This window comes from Stegastes partitus, unplaced genomic scaffold, assembly GCF_000690725.1.
Source record: "Stegastes partitus isolate 25-593 unplaced genomic scaffold, Stegastes_partitus-1.0.2 Scaffold45, whole genome shotgun sequence".
NCBI classification, from domain to species: domain Eukaryota; kingdom Metazoa; phylum Chordata; class Actinopteri; family Pomacentridae; genus Stegastes; species Stegastes partitus.
In genome coordinates this window covers 596007-619259 of record NW_007577776.1, presented here as the reverse complement: position 1 = coordinate 619259, position 23253 = coordinate 596007, and the positions used below count along the sequence as shown (strand labels likewise).

General features: G+C 41.3%; 1 protein-coding gene across 1 annotated transcript in view; it reads left to right on the top strand.

The window, feature by feature from the left end:
• Window positions 1-23253, top strand: part of glra1 (glycine receptor, alpha 1) — a 135541-nt gene that overhangs the window by 23818 nt on the left and 88470 nt on the right. Inside the window, exons 2-4 of the mRNA XM_008306316.1 lie at window positions 7776-7900; window positions 8202-8213; window positions 20027-20065. Coding sequence (XP_008304538.1) covers window positions 7776-7900; window positions 8202-8213; window positions 20027-20065 — 176 coding nt within the window. The remainder of the gene's footprint in view (window positions 1-7775; window positions 7901-8201; window positions 8214-20026; window positions 20066-23253) is intronic.

Below are 23253 nucleotides of genomic sequence, written 5' to 3'. Positions count from 1 at the left end.
CTAAAAGTCATTTAGTGCATTTAGTGTGCTGCAACACAAACACAAGCTAACAGGCTAATACAACAACATGCAACCATCAGTGTAACATTCATCAAAACCCAGGACGGCATTCCTAATGAGATGCTCACTTAAACTTTTCATTCTGATCATCAACATCATTAGTCATGATGCTTCTAATATAATTATCTGTGTTGTGATTTATGATCATTACAACGTAATCAGCGTCACTGTCATCATTTAACAGCAGAGACAGACAGACAGTCTAACGGCAGCCTCGTCTTCAGCTGCGGACACAGTGTGAGGCGTCGTTTATTCACTTAAAAATAAATTATAATAACATCAATTACAGGAGCTTTAGACAGCGTCAGTGATATGTTTTTATTTCTGCTCGTTATAATTCTCATTTATTGTTTTGGTGCTTGTTTTTAAAAGACAGAAACATGTCGTCTTTCTCTTTCCTTTACGCTGTCAGCTGATGGATGAGTTCTGACACAGATCGGTGATGAAGGTTAAATGCTTTGAATTGCACTTATTTTATTGTCATATTAGCATAGCTTAGCATAGAGCCGCATTTCTGGTGTTCATGCACAGAATATGTGAATACCTACCTGTGCTTTATCAGTAGAAGAATGTTTTCTACATGTAGAAGAACCCTGTAGAAGACTCAATATCCATTTCTCTACAGTCTCACTTATTACTGTTGTTAAAAGGCATATTATTATTATTATTATGTTGCCTTCTTGTGTATATTCCACAGACTTCTAGGTGCATGACAGAATAGTTTAACAGCCGGCGCATCACATACATGGAGCGGAGATCATTTGTTGCATGCATGTCCTCTATCCTCTACCAAAGTATGCATCAGCATCCAGAACCCATGAACATGCCTTCATGTAGAGCATCTACATGTCCATGATGGTCGTAGCTGTCTGGTCTTCATAGGAATATAATTCCAGTTTGAGCAGTCGGCTGCCCAGTTCCACATCAGCAGAAACAGCAGCAGGAAGTCCGATATTCAGTCTCCTGAGTATCTGAGTAATCTGCATCTAGATGTTTGTCCACCAGATAACTTTGTCTATCTGCTGATTGGCACTATGTAGGTAGTGTACAGCTGATTTATTCGCTTGCTAAGGGATGTTGCAAATGTAAGACAATGTGATCAAAGAGGCTAAAAAGCGACACACAGCTGCAGGGTTAATGTCCATGTCAGCACCCCGTTTCCAGCCCTGTCACCACGGAGTTGCATTGCTGTACAACTTAATTGCAGTCTCAGTTACATTTGGAGGATAATATAATTTCACTCTGAAATAAACGTAGCCGACGACCGGTGACTTTGTAGGGAAGGCGGCCAGTTCGAAAGAGGCTCAAAGAAGAGGAGGATAGAGGTAGAAACCAGAAAGCCACATTCACCCTGAAGACCAGCGTTCATGTCCTGCTCTGAAGGAGACACCATCAGTCTCAGATTTGAGTTTTGTTTTCCCACCAAAACTATTGTTTTTTTTTTACCTCCTTTGTAGAAGCTACGTTAAGGGTACTTTGTTAGGGAACGTATTATGGTTTGGGGTAAAATAAAACTCTTTCACTGTCATCTCGACGCTACAGAAGAGCAAAGAAATTAATTTCAAAGCATATTTATCAGTCGGTACACAATTAAGAATTCAGTTTAGTTGTATTAGAGTGGCTGCCAGGTGGAGTGGTGGTGGTTAGCACCGTTGCTTCGCAGCTAGAAGATCGCTGGTTCACATCCCAGTGAGGACACCCGGGATCTTTCTGAGTGGAGTATGCATGTTCTCCCCGTGCAGCGTGGGTTCTCTCCAGGTTCTCCGGCTTCCCCTGCCTTCACCATGAGTCAGCTGGGATAGACTCCAGCCCCCCGCGACCCTAGTGAGGATTAAGCGGTCTATAGATGATAGATGGATGGATGGATGGAGTGTGACTTTGTGATGGTTGGGTTGCCCATATCACGCCACAAGTACTAATCTTCATATAGTGTTCTTACAAAAGGGTACCTCTTGGGTACATCATCATACTTAATGAACACTGAACCTAGTACCGTATTCTTTATTAGATTTTTTTTGGCTGCTAATTGCACATTTTCATGTATTTATATCTATTTATTAGTAGTCACTGAACATCTCTATTTCTATCAAGCACTTAATTTGTATCCTTGCACACAGAATTGCGTCTTTGCGCTGAACGGGATTGCACCTGATTCTGTTGCACTTTTTGTTTAATGACATTATAGGTTCTGATCTTCAGTTTTGGGTCTTCTTATGTTTTAATTCCTAATAATCGGCATTTATCACACAAAGAGCTGGTGGTATCTCATCGCTCTCGCCGTCACTAACACCCTCAGTTGCGATCGTTATAATGTCGTCACCGTCGGGATGATTTATGGTCGTTAACAACGCCGCTGTTTTCTTGCCGCGGCTCCGTCGTTGGTTTCTTATTCAGCGCGGGGAGAAGGTCATGTGACTGAGCAGGCAGGCTGGACGGAGACAGCAGCCAAACTTCATTTACTGCTCCTTCTTCCTCTTGTACAAACACACAAGCACGCACAGCATCCTCCGTCACCCTCCTCTTCCTCCCACCGGCTCCTCTGTGCTCTGCATGATTTGTTTTCAGTGTTTTCCACTGATGAGGGCGAGCTGCTGGAAGGTCGCGGCGTGCATGCAAACTGCACAAGTGTGTTCATGCACTTGTGTGAATGTTTGTATTGGAGCAGGCGTGTATTAGTCTTTGCATACCTGCTTGTGTGTGTTTGTTTAATTGTGTACACAAACACACGGCGAGACAAGAACTAACAAGAGATTTGTCTCTTTTTATTTTGTGCTCCGATCTCGGGGCCCCCCTCTATAATTCCCCGTTTTCACCGAGCGGGCCGCGATTCCGATCAGCAGTTTGCTGATAAAGCGACAGCACCGACTGCATTACGTGTTTATGAATTGCTAATGGCGCCATTTATCATTCCGCGTGACACGATTTTACCATATTGAAAGTCACGGTTAGCGGTTTTACATTTAGAAGGTGAAAATTTAAGCGCGATCGACTGTATCGCGTGTCATTTTAATTTATGGGAGATTAATGCGGCAACGCTGCTCTCCTCCTCCGCACTCATCAGGAGCTACAAGTCACGGCTGAATAATCGTCATTCCCACGTTTGCCGCCGGAAACTCTGTGTTGGTTTTCGCGTGCAGTCGCATTTGGAGGATGTTTAAGCTTTCGAGTAGAGGTCACGAAAGGTCAGATACTGGTTCTGCTCGCTTCATCGACTTTGTGATCCAACAGGTGGCTGCTGTTGGGACTCAACAATGCATCTGTTTCAATACTATGAGCTGAAATGAAGTCCTGATGACCAAGACTTTTATTTTTTTTCCTGCGTCTCTGAGTGCTGCAAAGTAAAAGCGTTCTGACACCAAAGTAAACGATCCCCCATGAACACAGTTCGGGCAGATCGAACATAAAACGTGTGTGTCAAGAAGATTCAGGCCTGAAGTCGTTTTTTATTCATTTATATGAGTTTTGTGTGTGTTTGAGTTAAAACAAAAGGTCCAAAGGTAAAAAGCTGTACTTTAAATCATATTAATTACATTTTTGGTTACTTAAACCTTAAACATATTCTCCATCAATAGGAAACTGTGATATTTCATAATTTAGTATATTGAAGCTGTTTGCACAAAACATCCAAAATACTCCATTTGTCCTCCATCTTCACAAACATGAGGATCATGTGACCCGGTTCGACCCGTTAGCACTCCTCCTGCCTACATGTGAGCTGAGTTTTGAATGCCACCGGCCTTGTCTGAAAGCAAACTTTTGCAGTAATAATGACGGCAGCAGCTGCTGTAAGAGTTCCTGCGTAGTAATGTGAGCGCATACAAAACAGAATTCTAGCTCCTCACCTTCTCTGTTGTCTACAGGGTGACCATGTGCCATGAATTGCTAACAAAATGATCACAGGTTTGTTGAGGTTTTTGTTGTAGAAAAGACATTTTTAAAAAAAAGTAGGTTACTGCCTATGTGTGTGTGTGTGTGTTTTTTTTTTCTTTCCATTTTTTTATTCGAGGAAGAGTAAAAGGCAAACGATGTGGCACAAAGAAAAGCCGTCTTAAATAGTTAGCGGCTGCAACATCCCGTACCATAGCGGACATGACTTCTCTGTAAAATAACAACTTTCTATAACATACAAAACATTATAAATATATCACAGAAATAGTTTATGTAGAACGGATTCATCTGTGTGTATGACTGGCTAAACCCCCACCAAGCACCAAAACCACCTTTAAAATAAATCCTAGTTGCATGTAAAAAAAAAATCCACATAATACACAAATTAAACTTTGAAATGGCTCTAAAAAAACCCCTCTAAAACCTAAAAAAAAGATTGAGTTAAAATGTCTATAAGCATACCTAATGTGGAAAACAACAGGACACGACTAATTACTGTGTTAAACAAGCTCGCCCCAACGTTTCTGTTTGCTGATTCGTTTGTCAGCTAATTCAGTCGGGGCCCGTAGAAGAGTTTTCAAGTTCTCCCCATTTTGTCTCGGTTAACAAAGCTCCTTGTGAAGCTGAAGCTGAATGAAATGGGTCAGTCCAGCAGCGTATTTATAGCCCAGAACGCACTGCCGTCCATGTTCTTTCTCTGGGCGCAGCAAGAAGTGATGCAATGGAACACAAACTGCACTACAAGTGGCCGCTGAAGCGGTCCTACTGTAAGGCCACGGGTCAGCTCAGTCCAAGTCGCTGTCGGTTCGCTTTCGATCATCGCCGGAGCAGCAAAGACAAATCGACTCCAAAGACTCGCCTGTTTCACGTGTTTATACAGCTTGTGACACGAGAATAACCGATAATGAGCCGTTTCATCTGAATGAAGGAACCAATGGACGATCAAGTGAGAGTGGACAGGAATGTTTTAGTCCTGGAATTTGGCTGCTGACACAAATCTAAACAACTGTGTGTGTTGTTCATAAAACAGCAGTTCAACTGGATGAACGGAGGAGATCTATGCGTGGTAGCTTTGTGAGGACCTGAAGGGACATTTAAGACATTTTTAGGATGTGTGGTTGCTTTTGCAGAGTGATGACACTTTTGAATAATTGGTAGATTTTTAAGTAAGACAATTTTTTAAAACCTTTTCTTTAAGTTCAGATTTGTTGCAAAATCACCATAATGTACCGCCCTGGAAACCAAGCAGTGTCTCAAAAAATCTGCCACTCTGGCGACTGTTTTCAATCAGTGCTGCATTGATTTTATTGAGCACACATTTTAATTTGCTACGAGCCTCTTTAACTTGTTTTTAAACTCCTGTCTGCTCTGTCTACACACAGCCTGCAGTTCAAATGAAAACTCTCTGATTTATTGCCACATGACTGTTAGACTCCGCTGCTCATGGATAATCAGTTGTGCTTAGAAGTGCAAAAAAATGTTGCCTATTTGCAGAATCTGATGCAAACATTTTTTTTTTTTGGCAGTTTTGTAAATTAGACATGCCAATAAAAGGGGACAAAAAGGGAACAAACAGCACATCAGTCAGAAAGGTGAAAATCCAATTATTCTTTCTGTGTTTTTACAGGTTTGGTTGTAATAAATCCTGTAACTTTGGCAATTTAAAATAATAATAATAATAATAATAATAATAATAATAATAATAACAACAATAATAATAATAATAATAATGCCTTTCAAGCCTGCAAACAGGATTTGAGGTTATTTAACATTTAAAAAATTCAGAAATGGAGGTTTTGGGTTTTTTTTCACTTATTTTTAGAAGTGAGGAGATTTTCTGGAAGGTCAGGAGGATTTTTGAAACTAATGACAAGTTTGGAAAGTGAAAAGATTTCTGGGAAATAAGTGCTTATTTGTTTTTTTCCCCTTCCTGAAAAAAAACTTGGTTTAGAGTTAACATTATATTTACTTTAGAGTCCTCATTATGCAGTTAAAACATACACACATCTAAACGGCGTGGTGACCTACAGTTCTTGGTATACTGAGAACGTGTAATAAACAGAGTCCTTCTTCAGCTCATTAAATCCCAGGAACACGTGTCAGCCGTGTACCGGGCATCGACATTTCCATATCAAGTTAAATATTTTACTGCCAGGGCGCCACGTCGATTCTCGTAACAACCAGCGAGTCAATAAGTGAACATTTAGCTTTACTTTTTCATTCTTGGAAGGAGATGTGATCTTTCTCCTTGTTTTTCTCCTGGCGTCAGACTTCACGTATATCTGCTGCATCTTCTGGTTCAAGTCTATTAGCTGTATTCATAGTGAGTGTGTGTGTGTGTGTGTGTGTGTGTGTGTGTGCGTGTGCGTGTGTGTTCATTGGTATTGACTGTCAGTGCAGGAGTTATGGTGTGTCTGTGGGCTAAAGGCCGTCCTGGGGATTTGACATTACGCAGAGAGCATCTAATGAGCATGATGGGCTTAATAAGGTAAAGAAGTCAACTGTGCAAATACCACGGCCTCACTGTGAAATCAATGTGGCGCTCTCCAGGACACGGAGCTGGATAAGTGAATTAGTGCGTTAGTTTGAATAACTACTTTAAGAAACGAAATGTGTCTAATAACCAAAAATTCATTAAATTCACCGACTGTAAAAGTTCACTTTTAATTATTCACTTTTTAATTATATGAGATAAAACTAAATTAAATTAAATGAGGGTGAATTAATCTCATTTGAAGCTTTGGCGTGGACAGGTCCTGCCTTTCACCCGGTGGCTTCTAGAATAACCTAAAGAGACATAATGTCTGTAGCTGTGATCACTTTTAAAGATTTAAAATGTCCTCCAGTCCCAACACTTCTTATCTGGAGATGTTATCATGAACTGATTGGAAACGGGGTCACTGAAGCCTCCACAAGTTCTAAATGATTTGATTTGATTTCACATCATTGTCAGAATATTAGTTGTAACATGTCTGCTGATTCACTTAAATGATATTCCTGATACTGATCCCACACAATACCATTTTTCTAGATAATACACACTTCAATCAGGTGCAGTAGATTATCTGTAGTACCTGGCGTCTTATTGTTTAATGCTGTAGCCAATAGAGGAGGCAGTGGGACCACAGGCAGCTCCATGTTGGAAAGCAGAGAACATTAAGTGACTGTAACCAGTAAAGGGGCACCATGATAGAGTAATGGTGTCCAGTCAGATCCACACCAACCAGTTTGTAAAGATGTGCCTTGATTGGCCGAAATATTACATTAGACTTTACAAATAAGTTGCATCGCAGCACTGCCAGGCCGTAATAAATTGCTTTGGGACTGACTCTCAACAACTCAAAGAGGCAAATGTTAAATCCACTTCTTGCCTGTCAAAAGTTCTCTTTGGCATCACAGTGGGCTGTTCTCTCTAAAGCACCTATTTTAGGGTGGTCACTTGTATGTATGTGGCGATAAGAAACTACTGCACAGGTCTTAGCAATGATTGGTCCATTTTTCTGCTCTCTCAGTGCTCTTATCAAGTAGAGGTCGTCTCTTGTCAAACATTTTATGAGATAACATAACCAAACTCCATTGTTCAGATTGCTACCAGGTCGTGGAACTGGTGCCCAGTAACGTTTAGTTGATGTTGTTTTCGCAGCTATGTGTTGATGTCAAAGTTGCCGGATCCGACGACAGAAAGGCTCTAAGAGCCGATGACGGGCCTGTTCCTCGTACTGGTCCCAAGCTCCTGCAATGGAAAGCCACCAAATGTGATCACAGCTGTCTTCACGCTCTCTACTTCTACATCCATCTCTAACCAAATGTGCCCTTTTCTCTTCCAGCTTGGCAGCATCAAAAGAGGCTGCAGCGAGGAAAGCCGCCTCCCCGATGCCACCGTCCGAGTTTCTGGACAAACTCATGGGCAAAGTTTCGGGTTACGATGCCAGAATCCGACCAAATTTTAAAGGTAGGAGTTGCCACCAAGACTCAGTCGGATAAGACAGAAATGTAGCCAAACAATATTCCTGGAAAGACTTGTGTTGTTTCTGCATGTCATTACCTTCTGTAAATACCTTTTCTTAGCCAGGGTTAAGCCCAGATTGTCACCAAAACAAAAAAAAAAGGTTTGTATTTATTTGTTTTACTGATAAAAGAAGAAGAAGACGAAGAAGAAAAAGAATACATTGATATTGCTAAAATTCTGTTTAATCATCTCAATGTTTTTGGTTGTTCTCAATCTGTTGATCTCTTTTATTTGCCCTTTGCAGTGTACAACAAAGGTAATTCCGCCCATTGCTCAATTTAAGACACTAGAACTAGACGATTTCAGGTGTTAGATCCCAACCCCTTACCCCTTACCCCACCCTCTTTTTTTAACATAACCCCGTCCCTGCACTTTTAACCCCAATCAGATGGCAAAACATCCCCGTTAAGACATTTTAGGATCTGTGGTTATATGATGCTAGTTGGCTACATTCCTTGGTATCCACACAATATCCTGAGTGCTTGTTTTGGTGGTCAAGGTAATGTGCCTCTCTCTCTCCCGCGAGTGTGCTGCTGAATATGATTTCATGATGATGATAATATAATATTTAGTGACCTCTCCCTGAATGGAAGCCCCCATAAAGACACATGTCAGAGGTTTCTATATTAAACTTTCTCACATTAGGAACACGGTCTGGACATTAATGCGACATTAGTAGAACTGGGGCAACCCTCCATATTCATTAAAGTGTATGAATAATACAACAAGTTAAAAAAAAAAAAAGAAAAAAAGAAGATTATAGCAATTGGAAACAGACAGAAATTTCAGCGCACAGAGAAACAAAACTGGAATTGGTCTCACCTTGTGCTTTTCGGCATAGATTGTTACCGAATAATGGCGGAAAATGTGACACTTGAGCCTTGTTGCATGTTAAACAATGCCATAACTGAAGTTTACAAAGTGAATGTGAGTCATTTCTATTCTCTTATATTTAGTTTGTTGGGCAACTGTGTACAAAATGTTAGCACCCCTGTGATATTCCACCTTCCCCTGTATACATCTGCATATCATCTGTTCTTGAAGTACCAAAACCTGTGTAGACTTTTTAGACTATTGATTTGCTTGGGTTCTGTCAAAACGCTGCGACCCTCTTTACAATCTGGAGAGTAAAGCCTAGCATTACCCTGCTGTACGCATGTTAATTTGCTCTGGATATGAACATTGGTTCAATCAGTAAGAAGAGATACGCGTATTTTTGCCTTCAAGTTTGATCAAAGTCAGAGCAGTAGTATCTGCATCAGATTACATTCAGGTCATAATTTAGAAGTTTTCATTGATACGATTCATGTTGGTTTTACAGGAACCACAAAGGAAAAACATAGAGTTTCAAATTTTACAATTGTGACTTTTGGTTTCGCTAGTTTGGTTTGGCATTGATGATCCTCTTTATCTTCTCATTGGTCTGCTGGTCTGATTTTGGCGAAAACCAAATGGACACCAGTGAGGGTTAAACGTCACAGAGCCCCGCTAACGTCCCTGTGAACTTCACCCGCTGATACCAGTGAAACCTGAGGGATGACTTACTGTATCTCTTTACTGATCGAGCCAAGTGCATCATGTGAGGATGTGATGCCTTCTAGTCCGCATCTCTCCTTCATCTCTAAAGCAGATTTAACAGATGAAACCAACAGGTGTGCTAATATTTTGTACACTGACCACACAGGTACACCGAATGTGCACAAGTGAACTACGGCTTATTTTTTATGAATGCTGCCATGAAGCTTCCTTTCCTTTTTTTCTTTTTTTTTTTTTTTCACTTTTTGCTGAGCCCATAATGGTGTAATCCATTATACGGTGATATTTGTCGGTGGGATATCGTAGCTAATGCAAGACAGAATTGAGAGGAGCGGAGGGATTTTACCGTGACCAAGTGTGTATTATTAAACCTGCCGCGGCTGCAAAACAACCGAAACCGCTCGTCCCTCCTGACCTGCCGAGAATTCATGCGGGTGTTCGTCGGGAGTCGATTTTGGACACTATTTCAATTTTTTTCAATTTTTAATTTCTCCTCAGCTCTGGGTGGCAACAGCCCAGTGTGATTTACTGAGGCTAGTGCTGCAGTGACCTTTACAAATCAGGATTTAAGCAGGCGGATGTGGCAGTTATCTGAATTTATAGCTTTAATGTTTTTTTCGTTCTTCTAATGTGATGTAATAAAAAAAAGTTAAATGCAGATGAAAGTAGTGTCTGGCAGCGCGCTATGCATGCGTTGAATAATAACGATCCCACAGCTGACGTCAGCAAGCTTCCAAAAAACGACCACGTAGATGAGTTCACTTTAACGTTCTAAAGTCAAGTCTGTTCTTGTTTGTTTTGGTTTGGGTCTTTTGCCTAAATGTGTGCTAATGGGTGACGTGTGATAAAGATTCACATTCGGGGGGGATGAGCCTGTCTTTATATAATCTGCTCAGCTAATTGTGTCAGGGGCCATTGTTAGCAGACAGAGCCTGATGTGAATTTCCAGACTCTGTCATGGCTGTCAGGTCGACAGAGTGGCATAGCGTGAGCTCTCCGACTTGCTCATTCATGCAGTTTTTCTCTTTGTGTGTGTGTGTGTGTGTGTGTGTGTGTGTGTCCCCTACCAGCTAACTACACCACTGCATTAATCACGTCCATGAAATAAACAGCCTGACAGCTCTGCTCCTTAATAAACTCTGGGGGTAATGGGAACAAAAAAAAAAGTCTAGTTGCACAACAGGGGAGTCAGTAGGGAAGCGAGAGGAAGAACTCGAACAGTGCAACAGTTCATAGATGTATTTTAGTCATCCGTGATAATAACAATAGTAATAACAATACCGATATCAGGTCGAGGTTTAATTTAATGCTGAATGGTGCGTAGGAACCCGTTTTATTTGCTGTGTAATTAGTACAACAGTTAATCAAGTGACAGTAAAATTAAATAAAACCACACAGAAACCTGTTAAGCACCCCTGGGTGCTCCAGCACTATTCAGTCAATTAGCTGAAGGACCCCCGGTGTCCTGAAACCCTGTCTTCACAGCCTAGTTTGGTACAATCACAATTAAAAAACTGTCTTTAACAGTGATAGGACATGGAAGTGTTAGAACTGTTTAAGAACACTGAAATGGCAAATTGTTTTTTTCCTTCTAAAAAGTTTGAATGTTTTCCAGTCATCCCAGAGAACGACAGTTTGATATGCTGGGGTTTGCTCACAGTCCTTGTTCACTCTTGTTATTCCAGAACAGATTAAAATATCAGAACTACTGCTAATACAAACACAGGTCAGTTCTAATCAGCTGTCAGACAAACCGTTTCTCTTGTGGGTGAAGCCCCTTTCAGACGTGCGCTCCTTTCTGTTAATGTGACGGTACTGTTGCGTCCGACGTGTCCTGTATTGAGCTTCACAGCCAGCTCAACTCTCTTTTGCATCACTTCCTCCGAGGAACAGGCACGTGTTGTATTTGGACAGGATTTAATGCAAAAAAGTGTGAAACTGTAGTGATACAAAATATAGAACAATACTCAGTATACAAACCAAAATATGCCCACTTCAATCAAATCATCATTTACTCGTATGTACAAGGTGCATTCAAAGGCTGACTTAAACTCAGCAGTCATATTACATGAACTCAGATTGGACTTCACTATACGAACACACAGCGAATCAAACATCTCAAACTTACATACTATCAATCTAACAACAACTCAGAAACGTACTCACATTACCACTCAAAGGGATAGAAAAGAGTGGACGGCACTTGATTAGGAAAGAAACACCATGGCTCGCCTTATGCAAAGATTAACACTTCCTGTTACGTTTCTTCTATATACTGATTGGCAAACAGCGAACTGTGCAAAACCTGCACCCCCTATAGGCCTGGAGAAACGACAACATAAAAACAGATCCAGTACAGTGACGACGTCTGAATGTAATAATAATAGTAATAATCATAATTACAATAATTATAATAATAATGCTTTTATAGTGCTTTTTAAGATACTCAAAGACGCTTCACAAAGTAGAATGTGTTGGCTTTGTGTCTGAATAAACATGCTGCTCACCTTTTCTGTAAAAGCTGTGATAGAAATCTTCCTCAGTCGGAACATTTTCAACACAGAACAAATCTGTTACATGAACAGATGAACAAGCAGGTCGTTTTCACATTTCAGCATTCACACAGGTCTAAAACTGTCATAGAAAGCAAAACACCGTCTTGTTCACTTTGCTCTACACTTTTACATCCAGTACAAATTGAAACGTCTACAAATATTAAAACTTCACTGCAGCTCAGATAAGCAAGATTCACCAGTAATGAATGTCATCTGTTTTGTGATAAAGCCTTAAATGGACCAAATGTTTAGTCTGTTGCTTCCAGTTGTTTGTAAGAGTCTTTTAAGGAGGCAATAGAGAGCAGCAAGATCCACATAAACATCTCCAAAGCAGGAGAGCTGTATGCATTTACACACATGTAACAACAGCATGAACTACACCAATTACTTTGATTTTAACTAATCCCCGACATGAAGACAGGATCAGTCAGGATTAACGGTAAATAACACTGTGTACTTTACTTTAAACAGAGTCACAGTTTATCAGCTGCAGTTAAATCAAATGTGTTGTTTTTGTTAATGTATTATTGTCCAATCTCATGTGAATATCACTCCATGGCTTCTGCCGTCCCTGTGGTGGGGTTGTCTGAATGAAGCCGTGAAGAAAATTAACATTAAAGTGACCTTTGACTAAAGGACAGACTGCCGTCACTTTAACAGATTGATGAAGCAGCAGTGCTGCTTGTCTGAGAGGGCTTCAGTTTCCAACACGGCCAATAAACTAACGAGCTAATGAGTCTGTGAGCGACATCAGCGTCTACAAGCCACAAAAACATGATGAAATGGATAAAGAAATAGAAGAAAATATATTCAAATTTAACAACATGCAAACAATAAATTAATGAAAAAGTAAAATATGTTTATTAAACAGTCTGAAGAGGTTTTAAAGATTAAATGTAAAGAGAAAAGCCCACCTCGTTTACAGTTCATGTGTCTACAATGGTGGATTAGGGAAATAGTTTTTGGGCCACAGGAAATTATTTTGTTGTAAAACTAAAGGTGACCACAGGAAAAAAACTAGTGAGCAGTGGCGCCATGTCCAACGTTCATGATACGTCCATTCTAACCCGACAAAGTTAAGACTTGATTATTAGTCCTTGGGTTCTCTTTCCAGTCCACCCACAACCTGGTTTGTGTGTTCCCCAGTTTGTTTACTGGTTTGTTAGCTCTCGGGTAAAGTCATGTCCGGCACCTCTGTTGTGCCTGAATTAACCTGAGTTGACAATGTTGTCTAAAAAGTGATTCAGGTTCTCGCAGCTTAATTCAATGCATGGTTGCAGGAAAGAAAATATAATTTAATATTTTTGGTAAACCTTTGAAGATGCTAACATTATTTTGAGTTTAAATGTTAATTTGAATCTACACGTTTTAAAACAAATTTAAAACTAAATTCAAGTTGTGTTCAATTAATGGAATAGGCTGACCAAGAGTTCAAGACCTCTCTCCTTCCCACCAAACATGTCTGACGATACAAAGGACGACTTGGCCTGTGTTCAAACACACAACAGCAGTTCAAACATAAAAAAGTAATGACCAAAGAATATTGTTATTCCATTATTTTTTTGACATTGTTTTATAAAACTGCTACATAAATAGAAACACAAAATGGCAAAAATACGAACATCATTTTTAAACAGTTATCAACCTAAAACCTTGTCTGCATAACTATGGCAGTTAGCCACAACACTTCCAAATTCCTTTCAAATTCTACCTTCAAACCTGTTTATTCCAGCAATTATTAAGTAAGCAGTGATTAAAAAAGCTTTTGAATGTTAAGAAAAGTCTAATTCCTCCAACTCTGTGGAGTCGTTGGTTTTATTAGAAGCCGTCGTAGCTCAAATAGATCGGTGCGGTTGTGTTAATATTTTTGTCGAGCTTAGACGTTCATTTTTTAGCGTGTAGGCGGCTTTTCGCTGCGAGAATGTGGGGCAGAAGTGAGGTGGCACGAATGTACAGAGGAATCTACCGAATCATTCCTCTCAGCCTTTCCGTTTCCACAGTGGTGCAGGACCCGACAGCTTTGACAAAGTGCACCAAGTTAGCGACAGATAGTAGTTACTGGATGTAGCTCCAGCTCCACGGGCACGGAGGAAATAGAACAATCGAGGCTTGTTATGTTGGCCTATATGCCTCTGTGGCTTTTACATTGCTGATGGTGATGTAAAGAGGAGAAAACTGCCACTCGGTGAGGACATCCAGAGGGCAATCAGTGCTGTCCTCTGCAAGTTTAGCACATCTGCATCAAGCAGATTTTGGAGACCTACCATGCAGTAGGTACATTTCTATCCCCTGAAGATGATCTTCTTTAATGGTTCAGGCTCCCCAGGTTCCCACTGTGGAAAACGGGACACTGTGACTTTCTGAGCAAACAGTTGACATGTAATTATGAACCTCGTCCATTACATGCTGTCACTGTGGACGGCTTGATATCACGGAAAGGCGTATTGAAGACGCGCCAAGGCATCTTTACCCTGATCTTAACCTTTTCATGTGGTAATTCAACAACCTACAATTACATCTGTGATGCCTACAATGCAACCATTGTAGTAATGGTGCCAGAAGTGGCGTGCTATCATGTTGCTGTGGATAATTTGAACATAATATTAATGGGATGTTGTGGTATGATGTAAAGAAAACCATCACATCTTCAGCTTCCTTTGGAACAGAGTGAAGTTTATGAGTAACAGAACCAGAAGGTGGCCCGAATGCACAATGTTCAAACTACTAAATGCTAACGTCATTGCAGTCCTCCGAGATGTGAGATGATTGCTCTTCCGCCTACACAGTTTACATACTCATCAGCACTCGCCCTGCTAATTTCACCGCGCAGCAACAGTCGATGTCAGACGGGGAGACAGAAAGAAGAGATGAGATTTGCCCAAAGCTACGAATCTGGCAGCATGAGAGGAAATTACACTGATCATGACCCGGGGGGTCCGAGCAAAAAGCTTCCGATTGATTTAGCAGGTCCCTCCTTTGGAGAGAAGAGAGCAAACACTTGTGACACATTCAGGACAAACCATTTATAATCCATGAGTTCATCCTTTCTTTCAGTTTCTGCTTTCTCATTCTTGTAATGGTGTTTTCCCGTCCCTCCCTTTCTCGTTTCCTCCTCGATTCATTAATCCTTCCATCCTTCGTCCATTGATTCATTCATGTTTCTGTTCTTTCTGTGTTACTTTTCTCTCTCACAGTCCTGTCCATGTCTTCCCAACCACATCTTCTTTTCCTGTTGTTTTACCTGTAATCTGTTTTATTTCATTCCGTTCACTTTAACCCGTGTCATTATGTGTTCCCGTCTCCTCTCATGTCCAGCCTTTTTCTTCAATGTTCATTTTCTCCTTGCATGGATGAAAGTCAAGGTCGTTACAACACACATCGCCCAGTGAATCTTGAAGCATTTCCTCTCCTTTCACCTCCTTCCTTTTCACACCCTTTTTTCGGGCTTTCTCGGTATTCGAGCCTTGTTTACCGATTGCACCGATTCGTGAAAGAAATTGGCCGCCTTTGACCTGCCTGACCGGGTGGGCAGGCTGCAATCCAGCTCGCAGAGCAGCGAGAGCTTGTTCAGTCCTCTCAAACAGCAACACCAGGCCTTTCTGATCTACTGCCCCTGGTAATGAATGGCCACATGGCTCTGTGCAGATAAATGAGTGTGTGTGAGAGTGTGAGAGAGATAGGGGCTTAGAAAGAGAACCATCCAGAGAAGGTGTGTTTGTGTGATTCCTCTTGTGTCCCAGTGTGTGTGTGTGTGTGTGTGTATGTGTGTGCGCACTTGATGAATGGCAGAGACTACAGCTGCAACTCCCCTCTCCCTCTTTGCCATAACCTTGTCCTTCCTCATCACTCAAGCCGAGTGGCAGCGAGGACGGCGAGCGTGAGCGGGCTTCTGGTTTTAAGCTCGACCAAAACGAGCTGCTAGCGCTGAACTCCCCCCTGAACGTGTTGCCAGCCGTACACTCGGTGTGCATCGGGGTAGTGCGGGTCTACTTCAGCAGCAGGATTTCATCCTCAGCACTCTTGAGCAGCCACAGTAGTTGCCTTCGCTGGAGTTTGCTTCTTTAGATACAATCCTTTTATTTCACGCTGCTCCTACGGCTGGTTTGGCAAAGCTCCCTTCTTCTCTCTGCTCTTAAATCCCCACAATGATCAGTGTAAAAAAAAAAAAAGAAATAGGAAAAAAGGAAACCTCTGTTAAAAATCCACCACTGTGTCATTTTTCCTCTGAGCTCAATTCTTGCCTGAACAAGTGGACATGACTAACCAGAAGGCAGTATATGTACATGTTGGGCGTCCTACGTCCTCCTGATCCTCCTCACTTTCCGCTTTCTCCTTTCACACCCGCACAAAGCTACACGACTCTATGCTGCCGTTGTGTTGTACAACTCCCTCGTCGTTCGTCCCTGCATCTCCTGCTCTCCTTGCCGGGGTTGAACGTGTCGAGGTGGGACTGTAGTTATTAGCTGTCAGAGCCTGACGTTCATTTGGTGTTATCAGCACTTGTTTAATGGCTACTTAATGGGATTAATGGGCATAAGGTAATGAGCGTGGGACGGAGGAATGGGGGAGGGGGTGGGATGGATGGGAGAGGGAGAAAGAAAGAGGAAAAGGTGATGGAAGGTAGGGAGGGAAGGGAGCGTTGCAAATGGCTGACGACTTGCTTACGGCAAGAGATTGGAAAGAGCTGCAGATGGCAAAAGTGCAATCCAGGGTCTGGAGCTGCAAACACAGAATATGTTTCCACTAGTTTAGCGCCGGAATTCTGATGCTAACACAGTTCCCAGTGGGCTTCAGCATTGCTCAGTTATGTATAACACTCGCAGCAGACTTGAATAAGCAGCTCTGAGATACAAACTGTAATATCTACTCCCTCTGCCGCCGCTTTTTTTTTTTAAATTTTTTTTACTCTTTTTACTGAGGATGGAAACGCAGAAATCTGCTGGAGTGAGCGGACATTCTTGCCCAGAGGAAGGTCTCATGGCTGTTTTAGTATTCTAGGTAATGGCCCTATCCTTTCCAAGCCAGGAAATTTGGATGGGGGCTATATTGCACGGAGCGAGGAATTTTAATGTCGTCACAGAGGTGACTCTCCCCTGAGTTATGACAAAAATATTGATCACGCTTCAGCGTCTAGCAGGAGGAGGGGGAACGGCAAGGGCAACGAAGAGAGGAATATTGAATAGGGTAATGGTAAAAGGCAGCCAAACGTATGAGGGCACTCAAGACGGAGTGAAAGAGAGACTGATGGAGGGGTAAGAGGGGGGAGAGGAGCAGACAAATGAAAAGCAGCGAGGGTGTTTGCAGCCAAAAGTAGCCGTTTAAAAGTATTCATTATCAAGAGCTAAAAAAGAAATGATCAAGCTGATAATTAGAGTGCCGTCAAATGAGCCATGTTGTCAAAATGAATGAATTCCATTTCTCCTCAGCCACACAATTGGCTATAAATACCTCTCATCATTATTGTTTCGTCTTGATCTAAAGATAGCAAAAACTTGGAATCTCTTTAGCTCCAGGCAAAGCTAATCTGGGACGTGTAAGAAGACTTGATGGCTACATTACTCTGTCTTCCTCTGCAGTCCACTGGTCCATGGCTAATAAGGTTATAAGGAGAGGAATACTGCTTTATAAAAGGCCATTCAGTTCTCCTGTGGAACCCCATCACACCTCTAATTACCAGCTTGAGGAAAAAAAAAAAAGTTTAAACCCAGCGTATCAGTCTAAAAGCCCTGATGGAGAGGCTGACGTGTAATTGTTTACTGCTGTAACACAATCACGAAGCCAGTGAGCTGCTGTTTTCAGGCTTTACATGGCAGATGTGTGTAATCGTTGCCTGATGGGAGCAGCCTGGGAGTACACAGAGCAGGAAACGACACTTAGGGAAAGTCTGCGTACTCATTTAACCAAAAATACCTTTGTTATAAGACAAGGGTTTTTGTTTTTTTGTTGTTTTTGTTTTTGCACCTCCCTCCACAAAGCCAGGAGGATTGATTCTGCACAGTGCTAGTAATTAGCTCGCGTTATGAGATCCCCGCTGCCAGCGAAGCGAAGCTCAAAAACCAAAGCTGCTGTGGTTTTAATGCCAGGATCAGGTGCTCAGATGTTCGACAGGCTGCCTGGCCGCAGGGCTAAGCCCGGGCTTAGCCCTGACATAGAGAGATTGTCGTGCGCAGAGGAGGGAGGAAAAATTGCCTTTCATGGATTCAGGCAGATTATAGAGTTTAAGTCACCTGTCTACAACAGTTCATGGTCACAACGAATACTTTCCATCTATCTTAGAAGGCATTTCCTTTTTTGGGGGGGCTGACAATGACAGATTACAATATCGCTACCAGACTTCTACTTGGCGTAGTTGCCATCCCTCACAATGGCAGTTGTCAAGTACAGCAAAGCAGGCTGGGCCCGGTTTGCTCAGTTCACTGCAGTTCGGAGGCGAAATAGGACATCAATCAACAAATCGGAGCTATTTTTTCTGCGTGCGCTGCGAGGACGTTCTTTTTTTGCCCTCTGTTTATATTTTGGAGTAACCGGGGGAGGGGGGATGAAGCCGTTTGTTTTAATGACAAACATAAATGTTGCGCGGTGACATTTCTCGCTAATTGAAGAGAAATAAATTTGCTGTCAAAAGCGCAGACGTCATCGTGATTTGCTTGAGAACCGTATTTGAAAGGTCAGAATGAGCTGCACACTGGTTGACCTTTACATGAGGATATTTATGGTATAGATGCTAGTTTTTTATTTTTTTGTTTTCATTCTTTTAGAATGCATGAGAATACAGTTGTTGTTCATCATAATGCAGAATGACGGGTGGGCTTGTGTCGTGTCGCGGGCCTGGTGGAGTATCTGCTGATCTAAACACAGTGAAACTTTTGTCTTTGCTTCTTGTACTCGCTTGAACTTTTCTAGACAAATCCAATAAGCCGCTGATCTTCAGTGACATGTCAGGCGAAGTCTTTTGTTAAAGAGTAACTTTCCTGGAGTGAACAGGGGAAAAGGCCTTGTCACTGTGGAACAATGAATCGTTCAGCCTTAACTTCCAGCTCCTTGACATTAGCAGGTTGTTCCTTTATAAATCAGCCTCTCTGCAGACTAAAAGTTCTCTTTCTGTGGTATGCGACTGAAATTATGGCGCCCATTTGTAAGAGGTTGAAGATTTACATTTTGTTCGGGGTGGAAGTTTAACCTTTCGTCATTCGAATGGGCTCCATTTCAGCCAAACGACTTCGAATTAACAGCGTCCATTTAAAGAAAGAAGCAGGATTTCATTCAGATCTGCAGATCGTCAGCTGTTCTTTCAGGGGTTACAACTCCATCTCTGTAGCTAAATTACTGAAAGATTTTTTTTTGTTTTATTATGAGACTGGTTCATTTCATTTGGGAGCGTAGTTGTTGTGGAATATGCAACTCGCCATCAACCTGTTGCCCGAAACGACACAAACAAAAAAAAAAAAAAAAAGTGTAATTTACTCAAAGGCCAAATGTGGCAAAAGAAAATCAAAATGAAGCCAGTTTGACATGTAGTCTTTGCACTCTCCCCACCCTCCTCCTCTTCCTCCTCTTTCTCTCTGGCCTCTTGCATCTCCTGTAGTGCATTTTGCTAGTTTGACTTCAGCTCCTCTTGACAGAACTGCATTGCAACCCTCCTCCTCTCCATCTCAGTGCATCGCCTCTCCTCTCCTGCCCGCTGCAGTATGGCAGTAGACTGTTTCTCTACAGACTCGTGCATCCCTCCTTCCTGCTATTGCCTTCACAGTATGTTGCCCCCCTCCTCCCTGCCCCTCCTAAGTCTCCCCCACTGCCACACACTCACCCTCGCTGAGTGTTGGCAGCAGTGCGACACCTTAGATATAATCGAGCCTTGCTGTCTTGTTCGCTCCTTGATAGACAAAGCGGTTGTTTTCCTTAACGAGGACAAACAACGTATAGTTGGTAACGTGTTGTTAGTATATGCTGTGTTTAATTCTGATCTTTTTTTTATTAGACCCCAAAGGCTCCAAAAATGAAGCTACTCACAAGAAAGGTACTTTCCTTTTTTCTTTTTTTCCCCTTTTTCTTCTTCTTTTCTTCCCTGACCATCTTTTTTGTGTTTGACAGTCACTACTCATGCAATGATGAGGCATTTTCCGAATGCTCGTAAAATCAGGAGCATTGGGGAAATGCCTTTGTGGGTAAATGATTAAAAACCTATAGAGATGTGTTACTGTAGGGTATATATCAACATACATGTCTGCAAATCACTGTGACAGGAGCAATGAAGAAGAAACCGTTTGTTCAACATCGATATTTCAAGTTAATCCTTTAGGCTAAGAGAAGATTTTCTCCTTTAATGCCACACATAAGGTTCTTTTTTTTCTTTTTGTTTTTTGGCAGAATCAGTAGATGTGAAGCCTTTTATCCTGGGCTCAGGTGTGCCTATGCTGCACTATAAACACTTGTTTCTGGCAAAAGTAAGAGAAAGTGATGTTTCTTCTCCCCCTCAGGACAGGCAGATGTAGACACTTCATTTTAATTTGCCAGTCCTACCCCAGCTACCAGTAATTCTGCTGATCGGAACAGTTTCAAAACTGCTTTTAATGTTAAGCTTTACAGCATTTAGCACTTTACACTGTGTGATTACTGATGTGTACGTCCATCGCAGCTATTGTCAAGTTACACAAGAGTTCCACTGGGTGACAGCGAGCTGATACTGGCTGTCGAGAAAAGTCCTGGTGTCTGCTGGTTGTAGCAAAAACTGCAAAAAAAAACAAGTTTCTGACTGAAATGCAAACACACACACACACACACACACACACACACAAATGCATTTATGTTTTTAAAATCAAGCTTCAGTTAAATATTAAATCAATCAACAAACTGTCTGAGCCCTACAGCAGCATGGCCACACAGCGTAGTGTCACGTAGCCGTGATGTAATAACACAGTGCAGTCAAAAGAGTGCACAAAGTAGAAGTACACAAGTATGGATGGTAGTGCATTATACTACAGTAACAAAATAAAGCACTATTAAAGCAACAATACAGCCCAGCAGGACACAGCAGAGCACAGGAAAGCTCCGTAACACTCGTCTCCATTTGTTCTGTGTTGATCCGTGGTGAAGAACCTCTCTCAGCCCATTTGTCTCGTTAGCTTAACATGCTAAATTCTCGTAGCACAGCAGGCCTTTTACACAGTGGCTCCTGTCAGTTGTAACTAATGTGTATGTGGCCCTAATTTGCATTGCACAGAGAGGAAGCCATGTTCCAAACCCCCATACACACAATCCACTCACATGGTCCATCCTGCAATTACTGCTGCAGGACTTTCCAGACAATTACAGGCGGCGATGGAGCAAACAGCAGCAGTGATGTGCTGGGTGGTCTTTTTGGGGCGATGCTGGCAGACGGTCCACAACACAGGTTCAAATCAAAACACCGAAATGTTCAGCTAAATGCTCTTGATCACTGAAGCAACAGTGAGTGAGGAAATATTAGCCGTCTAATTTAGCAAGAAGTTGACTTGTGCTGTGGCGTCTGAAGATGATTAAAACAAAGTTCAGCTTTGCAGCGTATTTATCTGCAGTCCTGCAGATATGATCCTTTTGTGTCTGATTACTGTGGGTGAATAATACTATTGAGAGAGACTTTCTTGGTTTGCAGACTAAAGACCCCAATTACCTCCTGAGCTCATTCTGCTGGCCAGCTTCACTGGAGACAACGTTTTGTATTAGCAGGCAGCAGCCTGTCTGCCTCCAGGCTGCTGCGATGCATAACTTACCCACTGGCTTGGCAGGAAAAAAAATACCAAAAAAAAAAACAAAACTGCAGAGCTAATAAGAAATAATTTCTCATTTTAATGTTCAAATAGCAGGAGGAAAATTATAGCTCAAGAAGTTCAGCGTGTTAGTGAGGAAGGGAATGTCAATCAGTAAGGATTTAGGACGACAGTGTAAATGTTAATGAAGGGTTTGGGCGACAGAGATGACACTGATATAAATTCCACTTTTGCCCTAGCCTTTACACCGAGATAGATCACCCTTTAATATTGCTGAATATATTAAACGATTGCAACACGACAAATCAGTGGACAGGGACAGCTTTGTGTCACTTCAATATGCTGCGTTATCTGTTAACTTTCCATCCTGGTGAGGTCCGTTTGTCCACTAACAGGTTCAGTGTCGTTCACTTCACCTATAAATCAACTGTGGGGTCACTATGGTGCATTTTAATTCAGAAATTGGTTCAAATATAGATGATCAATTACTTTTGGAGTTGACAATGTAGAGTTTAAATTTGTGTAGACTTTTGTTTTTTTTTTTTTAGACTTTTTCAAAATTTACTGAGCGTCAATAATTTATCACTTTTTTTTAATAACATAAAATTTATGCCTCCCTATTTTCTGAAAATAATAAAAGTGCTGTTATATACCTCGATAAATAGATAGATCAAGGTTTTGTCTAACTTATTTAACCCTCTGAAGCCCAAACTGGATGTTTCTTTTGCTCCTGTCATATTTTTCCTCACTGTGGACTAAAGTCCTGCACCTCCATGGAAACAGCACGACTACAGCTGGAAGTACAAAGAATGTCTTCTGTGCAGTATGAAAAAATGATAATGCCATAAACCCTAAAAAAAAAATTAAAGAAAAATCATTATGTACAGTTTTTTCCAGATGTTACCAACACTGTAGGAAAAAAACTGAGAAACGATGGCTGCACATGCTATCGATATTTAGCTGCTTATATATTTACAGCCTCTACAAACTCTATATTTTTCACATTAGAGATAGAGAGATTAGATTAGATAGATAGATAGATTAAACCTTTATTGATCCCACAGTAGGGAAACTTTAAGTGTTACAGCAGCAGAACAGAAAATAACACACAGTACATAAGATATCTATACTAGTCGTGTTTTGGTATTTGTAGAATCTCGTGCAAATAGTTTATTAATATTTTATAGAGTCGTGTAGAATGAGGTGATTTTAAAAACTATGTTAAGCTTAGATCAGATTTTTTGTTGTTGTTTGACTGACAAGAAGCTAAAAATTCAACAATTCTTTCTTTTTTTTAAATTTAATTTAATTGTTTTTACAGTTTATGGATCTGATAAACATTTTGGGGTTCAAAAAATTCAACATTATCTTCGTCATAAAACACTCGCTAACTGGCACCAGTTTACATGTGCGTATACTTACGTGACTCTGCTGTATGATAAAAAGAAGAAGAGTTAAG